Below are 12,186 nucleotides of genomic sequence, written 5' to 3' on the forward strand. Positions count from 1 at the left end.
ATCTCATTTCCTGTTTCGTGCAGTTGCTACGTATTACGTTTCATAAATTCTTACTTTTCGCATTAAGTTTTCTCTACTTTTTCTATACTACGTAAGCTCCATCGCCTCTTTTAACAAACCCCTTCCCCAGTTTACCCCCCCCCCCCCCTTAAATTTTACCCCTCGTCTTCTCCCCCGCCCAGTTTAGCCCCTCTTCAGTTTACCCCTTATCTTAGTTTAACCCCCCCCCCCCGCTTACGATTTGAAAATACGCATTTTGACTTGTGACGAAACTCACCTCAATCATGACCTGGAAGAACGAGTATGCCTCCTTGTGGCTGACGAAGCTCGAATATGATTGGTCAATGAAGTTCTTCATCTCAGTCAGGGAATCCAATTGCGATCTGAGCTTGAGAACCTCTTCATTGGAGAACACGCTGCCGTTGCTGAAATCAGTTTACGAATGAAAACATTCATTTTGACTACATTCATTTTGCAATTGTTTTGAAACATTAGATGACAAAACTGTAAAAACATTTTAGCCCAAAAAGACCCGAATAGCTTCCCTTTAGTACTAAGTCTTTTTTTAAAAATATCAGACCCGTACGCCTAACATGCGGGTATTTTAGCAAAAACAATTTTGAAACCAAAATATAACCAGTTACCCTCACGTAACTAACGTTTGCTTCATCATCATCCTTTCCACAAAAGTACTGGTCAATATTTCAGTCTGCTCGTAAGAGATCTCAACGCTGCTCTTGAACTCGTAGTTTCGATTCAACGTCGTTCGTATCTGCTCTTCGTCACCACGACTCGAAACATCTTTGAGCTCCTTGAACAACTTTTCGACCAGTTTCCAGTTTTGAACCATCAGTAGCCAGCAGATTTCCACCACATGGTCTTCGCTTCCATTTTCAGCAAACTGGACAAAGAAGTTTTTCCATGTAGCTGCCAGATCTTCTTTGAGGTCCTCAACTGGCTCCTGAGATAGTTTCAAGTCGGATCGAATGACGGAAATTCTCAGAACTTGCTCCATACCCTCATTGTACAAATCCTGCAAGCAAAACTCAAATTTATCAATGAAAAAATATTTGGATCAAGTTAACATCTTCCCTTTAAATAGACCAAGTTGAAATCTTTTACCCTAGCTTTCGCTGAATTTGAATTAAAAATGCTCAGAGCTGCGTGTATAAGGCTTGATTCTGATTGGCTTAAAATCCCAACGCATAACCACGTTACAATCTTACCCCATAAACTGTTTTGTTGAGGTGGATGTTAACTTGGTCTAAATATTTTAAGTATATGAGATGCATGAAAAAAGACAAAAATCAGGAGCGCTAAGAGAAAAGTTTAGCGTTTTGTGATGGGAAATCATACTTTTGCAATTAAAACAAACCATCTCCAAAGTTTTTTTCTTTAAATTTATAGCGATTGGTGGAACTAAAAAACTATGTAAACATATAAGAAAGTTAGCGCATCAGACGTAATCGAAAAAAGGTGAATGACAAGGAGACGGGTTTGATCTAGACAGTGAACTTAAAAACGAGCTAAACAAACAAAATGAAGGCATTTTGGCCGGAAACAATGAATTGTTTCACAACTTGTCTGCCCTTAAATCGAACAAAAACAAAAATAACTGCTGTAACAAATTGAGATTCCGTTTTCGGCTAAAAAATTTCTTCTAATTGGATGCCTTGAACCTTCTTTGTTTGTATTACTGTTTCTCATTATTGTCTATTAAGTTCATTGTCTGGACCAGACCCGTCTTCTTGTCAGTCGCCTCGAAAACAAATCTGTATAAAAATGAAGGACAATATATTCGAAAAAACCGAAAAATTATACAATTTGTTTTATTATTGATTGGACTGAGATACTTTGATTTGAAAAACCTTTGAATTTGAGCTTTTTATCATTGTACTGCTGTTTGAAACAAATAACTTTTTTTCGGTTTATTTGATGGATTTAAAATGCATCAGCTGTGTTAACTTTTTACTTATCGAATGTCGAAGCGCATGCTATCAAAAAGCTGTAAAAGTGCCCCAAAAATGGCAACAATATTTCTTGCGACATAGGTTGGAGAAAAGAAAGTTCGTACTAATACACTTTGCTTCGCCATAAAAGTTTTTTTAAAAAAATGAAAAATTCTTATGCGAAAAAAATTTGAAAAATGTTTACAATTTGCAATTTTTTTCCATTTTCTTTTTGAAAGTCATGTTTGAAAAAAAAAACAGTGGTCGATGTTCGTATCTCATTACAACACGCGCAAAAATAGACACCAATTTTTAGAAAAAAAATTTGTAGTTTTTTTTGAATTTGGTCGGAACCTTTTTTATGAATTTGGTCGGCACAGCAACTCTATATTCTTGTTTTTCACCAGTGGTTTTTTGCCGGTCACCTCGTTGTTTTTGGTGCATTTTACTTAATTTATTTGATTGAGTATGAGCAACAAAGAGAAATGAATATATTCTTTGTTTTCTGAAAAAAAAAACGAATCTAAATCCTGAGTCCGGATCTTGATAACTATTCTCCTTTTTTGATTAAAAATGATAGGAGAAGGCCTGGAACAGCAGATATGTGCGTTTCAAGCCCCTTTTTGAAACGTTACGGGAACTCGTTACCAGACACAGAATTTGTTTATGCTGAATCCTTGGTTAGTCCGTACAATTTTTTTTAACTTGGTAACATAGGGGGATAGTTAACAAGATCCCAGAGTCATCCACGTCAAAATAAACGATGCAACAATAGACCTGTCAGAGCACAAGAATCTTATTTAGCTAACCCGTGCTTTTGGTTCTTTGATTGCAAATGATGATCTAAAGTTAGACGTCGCATTCGCAATGTCGTCTTGCAAAGTTTGCGCCAGATACCCGAAGTTCTCTGCAATCTCGTCGATGATAGAGCGAACACTATCTTCGAGGCCAAGCAGATCTAAGTATTGCGTAATCCTCGTTTTCCATAACTCGTGCGATGATGTAACATTTTCTCTTTGATCTGCAGCCGCCATCAGATAGTCTTTGATCATATTTCGCGAAGTTGCTGTTTCGGGACTCTGCTCCTTCAAATTTCCTAACAAGGCAAGAATTGTGTCTCCGAGGTTTTCCAGCTGCATGAAGGAACTTTCTAAGTTTGAGTTTAATGGGTCGCCTTTGGCCAAAAGCTGTTCACTGTCTTGTTTGGACATTTTGTCGTCAACGTCTTCTTTGCACGCATTTTCCAGCTTTTGTAAAGCAGATTGCACCTGAGAAAAGAAGAACTTAATAAGAAAACAAAATTAAAATGAGTTTACATTATAAAACCTAGCGCATATAACCTAATAGAACTTTTTCTATGCTCATGTGAAAACACATGAACAGGTGTTTAAAATGTAGCAATGCTCGAAGCTTTTCTCGGTTGGTGGAGTGAAACATATTTGAAAATGATTTAGTGGTTCTGTTAGACAAGTTGTTTACAGGGAAAAAAGTATAATTTCTGTTTGATAACATAATTAGAAAAAAAAACCACAATGAGTTTAGAGGCAGACTCATTGCATTTACAAGTCGATATATCAAAACACACGAAACCGAGCTTCGCAACATTTACTATCCAAAAACCTGTAGCGGAAAAACTGGGTTAAAGACTTACTGTAAGGTAACTAACTGCGACATATTTAGTTTTTTTTTAATTGAAACTCATAATTTGGTCATTTTCTATCACGTATGATTCATAAAAGCTCGCTTGAAAAACTGAAACCAGGCTAATGAAAACTTTGCGAAGAGAGAAGAAAATCTGAACTTTCTTTACGCTATAGTACTGGCATATATATATTTTTTCAAACTATTGCAACCAGAAAAAAATCAAAAAATGACAAGATTTTCGAATGATGCATCGGATTTATAGTTCGGTATATCGAAAATTAACCCTGGATAAGCTTGGTAAGAAACTGTATAAAATCTAGCTCTTGGTTTAAAAAAGAACTTAATGACTAGATAAATGAAATCGGAAACGGTTTATCTCAGAAAAAAAATTAACAGAGGAAAGCAGCAGAGAAAACCAAAGCTGCCAATAAAACTGCAAAAAAATGCGAGAAAAAAACAGCGAAACAGGAACCACTTCTTAACGTTTCTCCAGATTATTTTTAGACAAATGAGCTTGTAAGCCTAGTGATATAAGATCAGTCAAATTTTTCTATAAATACTCACAATGTCTATTTCAAAATTCAGCTGTTGGTTGAACAACATAATTAATCCGACCATTTGAAAAATGCGGAAAAACTCTGTATTCGGGTGTGTTTTATTTTTTTTGTTTTCCACGCAAAATCAGGCCCCTCAAATAATCATCAAAATGAGTAAAATTATATATCATATTAAAGCCCTCTCAACCATGATTCGAATGATACTTTTAAAAGTTCAAATAAATCGAGTCGAGAAAAACCGTTTGAAATTTTGATTTTTGGTCTAAGTTCCAGCTAATAAGGTCAGCGTGCTTACAATAGTCTACTTAAGCTTAATTTTAAACAGAAAAAACGACACTTATGTGAAACAAATTCTCTTGTTAAGACCATGGTTGGAATAATTTGTGCTATTTGTAACCGGCTATCCTTGTTAAGTATATCCATTTTCTTGAAAAAATCCGATTCTAAAAAACTTGGCGAGCTCAACCAACTGCAACGTGGTATACTCAAATACCTATTAGGTATCTACAAAAATGATTACAATATTAAGAAGAAGGATAGCCAGTTACTGTGCAAGTAGCACAGAATGTTCCGACCAGTCTTAAAAAAGTACAAAAAAGTTTTTTTCACAAGTTGGTGTCGTTTCTTTTCTGCATGTTGTGATAACAAAACTTTCAGCGAAAAAATAGACTTTAGGCATAATTGAGATTAATTATAAAATAGGTCAATTGGAAAACATATTTTGAACAAAAATCAACAGAAAAACGAAAAAAAAATTCAAAAAATTAAAAAAAAAATTTCGAATTTTTTCTGCAATGTTTTTTGTTTTTGAATTTTGAAGTTTTTGATTCCCAAAATTGCGCTCAAAACTCCATAAACTACATTTATTTGAAAAAAACTAAGTTTTCACGGCTGAAATTAAGCTTAAAAAAGCAATTGTAAGCATATGCGTTCACCTTATTAGCTCGAACCGTGATAAAATCAAAAACTTCAAACCGGTTTTTCTCGACACTGTGAAAAAAACTCAAAATTTTTAAATGTCGTTCGAATCACGACTGAAAGGGCTTTAATATGATAACCCAGTCAGATTATTATTTGTGGTTCCTGATTTTGCGTGGAAAACAAAAAGCAAAAAAAACTAAACACTCCCGAATACAAAATTCCACCCCATTTTCAATGGTCGGAACAATAAAAGTTATGATTGACTCATGGGATTTATAAATCGATACATCGAAGCTTGATTTGTTGATAGGCTTGATGAAAAACTGGTATAAAATTTGGCTCTTATTCCTTTCTTGGTGAACTACTGTCTTAAAAATGAAAACATCGAAAAAGATTAATCTCAGAAAACGAATTTAACAGTGGCAAGCTGCAAACGGCAAAAAAGAGACACAAAAACGGCAAAAATCAAACAAATATATATTTAAAAAAAGCAAATCAAGATTTCATAGGCGCTAGACCATTTTATATTGTTTTCCAGATAGAGCGTCTTTAGAAAATTGAGCTTGCAAGCGTAGCGTTACAAGACCAGTCAATCTTACCAATGCAATTTACACATTTCTGTTCAAAATTCTCTAGTTGGTTAAACAATATATTTAGCTATATCCGTTTTTATTGAAGTTCATTTGTTGTGGCCAGATATTTTGAAAAATACGCATTTTTCAGTGAAAGTCAAATACTCAGTTTGGTGAAAGTCAAATACTCACCAAATTTATTTGCGAGTTAAGTTAGAAAAAAATATATTCGTAATAATACACTTCGCTTGGCTTGTGTAAAGAGTAACAACAAAAAAATGCTGAATTCTGAAACGAACTTAATCAGGAGTTATGCGAGTGTCCACTGCGTGTAAGGTAAAAAACAACAAATTTGATAGTGAAACTGACTGTCTTTTTCTGCTTGTGAAACTGGAGTGTAGTGTGTAGTAGCTTCTCTCTATTCTTAGCTCTGCCCAGTGTCTGGCTATAAGCATTCGACAGATCAGAGGCCAGCTGGTCCACCTTCTCCCCCCTGTAGCCCTCTCTCTTCAGTTGTTCACACTGTGACGTCATCTTTTCGTACCACTCAAAGTACTTCTGAAGAGAGAAAATGGTATTAAACACAGAGGCGAAGCGGGTCTTCACGCAATTTGAGATGAAAATTTTAGCTATATCAAATAATAATTGATATCAGGTTCAAGACCAGCCATGATTAAACCAATCTCTTTTGTCTTTTGAAATCATGAAAATTATTTGACAAAGTCCAAGCGCAAGCGAAAAAATCAATTGTGAAAAAAAAATCGGATTTTTTTCTCAAAATTTTATCATTTTAGATAATTTTCATAAAATGCTCTATTCTTGGCTTTCTTTGGACTTGGAGTGAAATGAAAAAAGAAAACAAAAACTTTTCTTAATTCGTAGAAAAACCGTTTTTTATTAACAGATAGTTTGGGCGAAATTTCTTGAAAGTCAATTACCCGAATACTGCAGGAATACATCAAAATTACAGGAATTTATCAAAATTACTCAAAAATTGTAAAATTTGCTAAAATCAGTAAAAGTCTATGCCGTGGAAACCAAGCTCACAAAAGAGCAGACAAACGATAGCCCAAAAACTAAAAACTTCGAAGCACAGATTCAATTGACCTGGATGCTTTTGATGAGAGCCTCATTTCGAGTGTGTAGAGATTGCGTCTCCTGCTCATTTTTCCCGATGTCATCCACAACTCCAGCGAACAGCCTCCCGCCCTCGTTTCTGCTCCAGTCGATAAACTGAAACAAAAGATCAATTTTATTTGAACGATAAAAAAACGGCAAACGCCAATTGAGGGTGAAAAACACGAATTCTTGGTCTGTCCTAGACATTTGATGAATGCAATTGGCTGAATTATCCTTTATACTTTAAATACAAACAGCAAAACAGTCGCATGTTGAGCCATCGCCTTTTTAAAAATCATCAGTGTTCTAAAATGATTCACCAGAAAACAGATATCAGTGATCTTCTCTACAAGTTTTTTTTTTAAATCTATAAAAAATCTAAAAGAGGTGCATGCTTTTTCATCTGACCTTCATGACATCCTGAATGAGTTGTTCGAGTAGTTCCCTCTTTTCGGACATCTTGGATCCAGGAGCTGCGTCTCGCTCAGACTCCGTGCCAACGTTCACAACACTTCCAGATTTCCCTGGGTCAGGGGCAGGTTTCTCTGGTCTGAAAGGAGCCAGTCGCGTGAGATATGACTCAACAGTTAGTCGCATGTCTCGCTGGTCTGTCGATTCGGGCTGGTAGGTGTGGAGGGATTTGGGGTCGGGCAAGTTCACCAATCGCTTGACAAGCTCCTCTCCTGAAAGAACGGCAAATCAGTAAAAGAGTAAAAGATTGCATCTCTACAAGAACCTATGAACACCCACCCAAAGACGTCCTCTTTCGGTACTATTTTAAAGCCTCCATTTGTTTCTGACCAACCCTAAATCTTTTCCAAAGGCGCATTTGGCGCAATTATCAATTAAATTTGATGATGGCTGCACGCCCAAAAAACGCGACTTTTTGGTGAAAACCTTCCAAAAAAAGCCTAAAAAGTCTTTTTCGGGGGAGGGGGGTGTTCCTTCAAAAATTTGTCTGCTGTTTCTTCGAAAATTTTGTCTGAATAGTGATTTAGACAGCTCGGATAATCAGATTGGTTGACATAAAAAAAGATTGACATAATTTTCAAATTTTAAAAAACCATCCCCTCGAGAAAATGCTAGACCCGCCCCTTTGATAAACGGTAGGTTTTCTAAAAACGACTCATTCGCTGCAACTTCAACTCAAGATTTAAAAAAATTGGATTGCCTTAATTTCCTTGCAACACAGTCAACGTGATCCATGTTATCAGATTATTTTACTTTTCTTGAATTCAATCTAAAAGGCAAACAAATATTTGGCTGATACAGTGTAATATTTATGAATCATGTGATGTTATTGTGGTTATGACAACAAAAACAAGTCAAATTAAAATTCAAAGCAAAATACATTTAAATTTTTACCAAAAATTATTGAGATCAAAGCAAAGCATTAATATAAAATAAATTTTACCTTAACATATTGAAAAGAAATCAACTTTCAATTCTACATTATTATTACGGTGTCCTTCAATTTAACAACTTCCAATTTAACTATTTTTCTACTTCTCAATTATTTTTTGAGAACATTTTAATAAATGTTTCCAGTTATGCCTCAAAATCAGACGAACATCAAGCGGACTCCTAAGAAACAACTTTATGCCAAGACCAGTTCGAACCCAGCTCTGTGGACGAGCAAGGGAGTCATCGAGTGGAACGAAATCTCTACTCCTAGGTCAATTAATAGCAAACCCAAACCGAGAGAGAAACAGAGGCAAGCGATAGATTACAACATTAAGTTCATGAACAACTCTCTAAGATGGTTCTTAGCCACTCTTAAGTGGTTAAGGTCTACGGTCGAAAGGTCAATGGTTCGAGGCCCACCATGATCCGTGCTCGTTATTTAAGCGTGAGGCAACATTACCCAGCCTAGAAAATATGCATGTGACTCTTAATTTATGTCTATGTTGGGTTGAAACAAGTAGAAAACAATCTTTAAAATTAATCCATGTCGGTCAGGGGCGGATCTAGGATTTTCTCGAGGGGGGCGGGATTTTCAAAAAATTTTCGAAAATTTAGACGACCTTTTTTTTTAGGTCGACCAAATTGATTTTCCGAGCTCTCCTAAAGCAGTATAAAAACGCTGTTTTGGCCAAATCTTTTGCGCCGCAGGCAAATTTTTGAAAAAACAGGTAAAAAAAGCCATTTTTGGGTCTTCTTGGAAAATTCTGACAAAAAATCGCGTTTTTTTTGGGCGCGCGCTCCCCCTCAAAGTTAGTATATATTGGCGCCAAAGGCGCCTTTAGAAAAATTTTAGGGTCTGTCGGCCAAAAATGGATTTCTTAAAAAGTACCAAAGGGGGACCCTATGGTTCGGCAGGGGTCGAATACCTGACGGGGGGCGTCCGCCCCCCCCCCTAAATCCGCCCCTGATGTCGGTTATAATAAACTGCACTGAGAGATCCTTCAGTGCTGTGAAATTCCAGTTTAAAGTTTACAGGATCAATTGGGCTCTTTTTCCTTTCCCCCTCGCCCACCTCACATGATCATCAATTTTATGGTGTAACGAGGGGTTTTACAAGTTAAGGTATGAAGATCAAATATGTTTGCCATGGCCTTAGTAGTCCGTCATGTCAATTTTCATAACAATCGAACAATGTGAACAAAACTTTTATCGTAAAACTTTGCAGGTGGGGGAAACGAAAAAACAGCCATCAATTGTTGAGCCAAAAATTGATTATTTTTTATAGGATTATTAGTACTTGTATTGAAAAAATTGTAATCTATGGCCAATAGGCAAAGGTCAGTTGACCTCACAGACGGGTCAAATGTGTACACGATGCAACAAAACAACCCGGAGACATCGAGTAAGAAAAAAGCACATCATCGAAGTAGTCACCAGCTGTACTCGCAGACAGAAAGTCCAAACTGGGGAAACCAAGGAGTGAAGGGGATCCAGGGTAGCGAGAAGCACTCGAAACACATCACTCCTGTCCGAAAAGGTGGGAACACATTATCACATTGTATTTCGTTATACACAAAAAAGGGTAATGTTCCTAAATTGACCAATATCATCTATCATTTGTACTTCTAAGATCAAGATATGCCCATTCATAAATCGATATTTTGTGTTATGAAACGATATAAATGGGCTCTAGGCGGGTCTCAAAAGGTGAATTTTTAGATCAAAATTGACGCTAAATTCACTGCATGTTATGTCCCTCTGTCTAATGAGTGCTTGAACAATGTCTAAATTTGAATTTTTAAAAAAGCATTCATAATTTGAACCACCAGATACAATCATTTGTTATTAATCTGAATGATCTTTGAGAATTAATTATTAAACTGATCAAGAATATATGCTTTAATTGATGACCAGTTCAAGTTGTAAGCTGATTTGTTTAAGGCACTCCCAAAAGCCTCCAATTGAGTTATTCCAAGCACGACGAAACAATAATGAACCACGTTGCCACCAAGCGAAACTCAATCGAGAACCTGTCTCAGAGTAGCGTCGACCACAAATACGTCGGCTCAGTGCACCTCAAAAAAGAGAAAGATGAATCATCATCTCAAACTATGGTCCGAAACTTCGACGTATCAATTTGGCGAAGCTGTGAAATAGTCGAAATGGTCGGAACTCCGTCTGCAAAGTATCTCAAAAACCAAACTCTGGCTGTGACCATCTCTTGTTGGAACTATCTGTTTTCAAACGCTGGGAAAGGATTCGGCAAGCCAGTGTCTTGGCGAATGCTGGAAAGAATTCTCACAGATAAAGACGTCTTGGATTTCACAGTTAATAACTCGACTGTGAATGACATTTTGGTACAGTGGATCTTCACACTGAATGATAAATTCGGCACCAAGATTAATGCGTTTATGTTTTACAAACCGGTGGGGCGAAACAGTACAAATTTGACAGGGGGCGAGGCACTGACAATCTTGCAGAATGAGTTGAACCATAAAAACACCTTGTTTATATACCACGCACACGATGCTCTCCTGATTCCCGTGGGATACCAAGTCACCAATGGTAAGTTAAACGGACGTCGTTTCGCCCCCAAAATTATGGAACAAAACTATGGCTTAATATTTTTTGTCTCGAGATTTTCAATTTTTTAATGAATTTCGAAAAAAAACAGGTCATTGATACTATGGTCATATTGAGGCCCTCTCAGCCTTAAGTTTGATTTCGAAAAAAAAAAATTCAGCAAAACGTTAACTTTTTCTCCATTTTACTCATGAGACCTTCCAGGCGATTATGATAATGAGCTGACCAATTAAATTTAATCTTTGAAAAATGATAGTTGAAAAATTCTTTACGTGAGAAAGAGTTTGAAATGATATCAGGATACGTCCTAACTTACCACAATTGAACAAAACTCAAACGTATCACATTCATAGTCCTAGCCCTGTTGAATTTAATTGACCTTTAGGTGCGCTTTTGGGTCGTAACGAGGAAGTGACTGTGGTGGTGATGTTTGACCCCTGTACAGGTCAACTGCTCTCCATTCCATGGGTGGACATTATCACTGACCTTGAGTGCCAACTGCCATACTATTACGACGTCAAGGTATAAAAAATACGCATGTTTCCTTTTACAGCCTCCAGTCGATTTACAGAAAAATATGGCGCCATCTTAATATGAAATTTGTACTAGATGGGTTGTATTTTGCTGGGGGGCTAAAAAGGGAAAGAGCCGAAAAGTCTTCATCTGAAGTGGTTCCGTATTATGTGTTGCTGTCGGAATAAAGTTGTCCGATAGCATTCAGTTTCATATAGCTCACGTTAGTTTGAACTTGATTGTAGCAACCAAAACAAAACTCCTTGTACACGAGTGGCAATAAAGACCAGGGGTGTAGGTTCTCCAACTATGAGTTTTAAAAAAATCAGTGGTTTGAAGTCCACGACAACCAGTGCCAATCGCTTGCAAGTGAAGCGTCAACTCGCAAACCAATGTTTCAAATCTCAGATCTTAAGTACCAACAAATAACCATTACGGCTCTTTTTCAGAGCAAATCGCAAGGACTTCTGGTGAACTCGAAGGCCTCTTCTGGAAACAGCCACTGCATCATCGCATTCCAGGATGACACAGACAGTCAGTTCAGAGTGAAACTGGACCAGCAGAGCAACAAGAGCAAAGGAACTTCAAACAAGTACAAATGACCCATACAAACCAACACACGAATAAATATCCAAAAAGTGACAAAGCTCTCAATAGATGCATCTATTACACAGAAGTTGAATAATTGATAAAAAATAAATCAATTAGAAAATTATGCCTTTGTTTTTACGCAAATTTAGTGCAACTAGTGATAAATATTAAAAGAAAACAGTTCGGCGTTACTTCCTTCGTGTCATCTCAAGGTTTATTGAAAACTGGTAACCCGAAAAGTCATATTTAGCGATTCGCTGAGGACAATGATGTAATTCAGGTAAATATTCACTGCTTTTAGGCATAATAATTGCTGTTTAAACATCGAAAAAC

The 12,186-nt window shown here is 36.6% G+C and overlaps 2 protein-coding genes across 9 annotated transcripts in view; one reads left to right on the top strand and one right to left on the bottom strand.

The window, feature by feature from the left end:
• LOC134840639 (muscle M-line assembly protein unc-89-like) overlaps positions 1-12,186 on the bottom strand; it is an 85,817-nt gene that overhangs the window by 61,524 nt on the left and 12,107 nt on the right. For all 8 annotated transcript variants that reach the window (XM_063856586.1, XM_063856588.1, XM_063856587.1 and 5 more), the window contains exons 5-10: positions 7,171-7,445; positions 6,751-6,876; positions 6,013-6,201; positions 2,759-3,217; positions 660-1,033; positions 278-425 (exon numbers count right to left, since the gene is read on the bottom strand). In XM_063856586.1, the coding sequence (XP_063712656.1) occupies positions 278-425; positions 660-1,033; positions 2,759-3,217; positions 6,013-6,201; positions 6,751-6,876; positions 7,171-7,445 (1,571 nt within the window). The remainder of the gene's footprint in view (positions 1-277; positions 426-659; positions 1,034-2,758; positions 3,218-6,012; positions 6,202-6,750; positions 6,877-7,170; positions 7,446-12,186) is intronic.
• LOC134840214 (uncharacterized) lies at positions 8,144-11,928 on the top strand. The gene is made up of 5 exons (XM_063855938.1): positions 8,144-8,476; positions 9,498-9,703; positions 10,108-10,731; positions 11,135-11,271; positions 11,712-11,928. Exons 1-5 carry the CDS (start codon positions 8,301-8,303, stop codon positions 11,862-11,864), a joined length of 1,296 nt encoding a protein of 431 aa, XP_063712008.1. The 5' UTR covers positions 8,144-8,300; the 3' UTR covers positions 11,865-11,928.

Source organism: Symsagittifera roscoffensis, chromosome 2 (genome assembly GCF_963678635.1).
Source record: "Symsagittifera roscoffensis chromosome 2, txSymRosc1.1, whole genome shotgun sequence".
Classification (NCBI taxonomy): domain Eukaryota; kingdom Metazoa; phylum Xenacoelomorpha; order Acoela; family Convolutidae; genus Symsagittifera; species Symsagittifera roscoffensis.

What these genes read in the sequence shown, in the direction of transcription:
- LOC134840214 (XM_063855938.1), top strand. Translation starts at nt 8,301, where the DNA reads ATGTTTCCAGTTATGCCTCAAAATCAGACGAACATCAAGCGGACTCCT. An exon ending in AAACCGAGAGAGAAACAGAG is followed by an intron (nt 8,477 to 9,497) that starts GCAAGCGATAGA and finishes TATGGCCAATAG; the next exon opens with GCAAAGGTCAGTTGACCTCA. An exon ending in GGGATACCAAGTCACCAATG is followed by an intron (nt 10,732 to 11,134) that starts GTAAGTTAAACG and finishes ATTGACCTTTAG; the next exon opens with GTGCGCTTTTGGGTCGTAAC.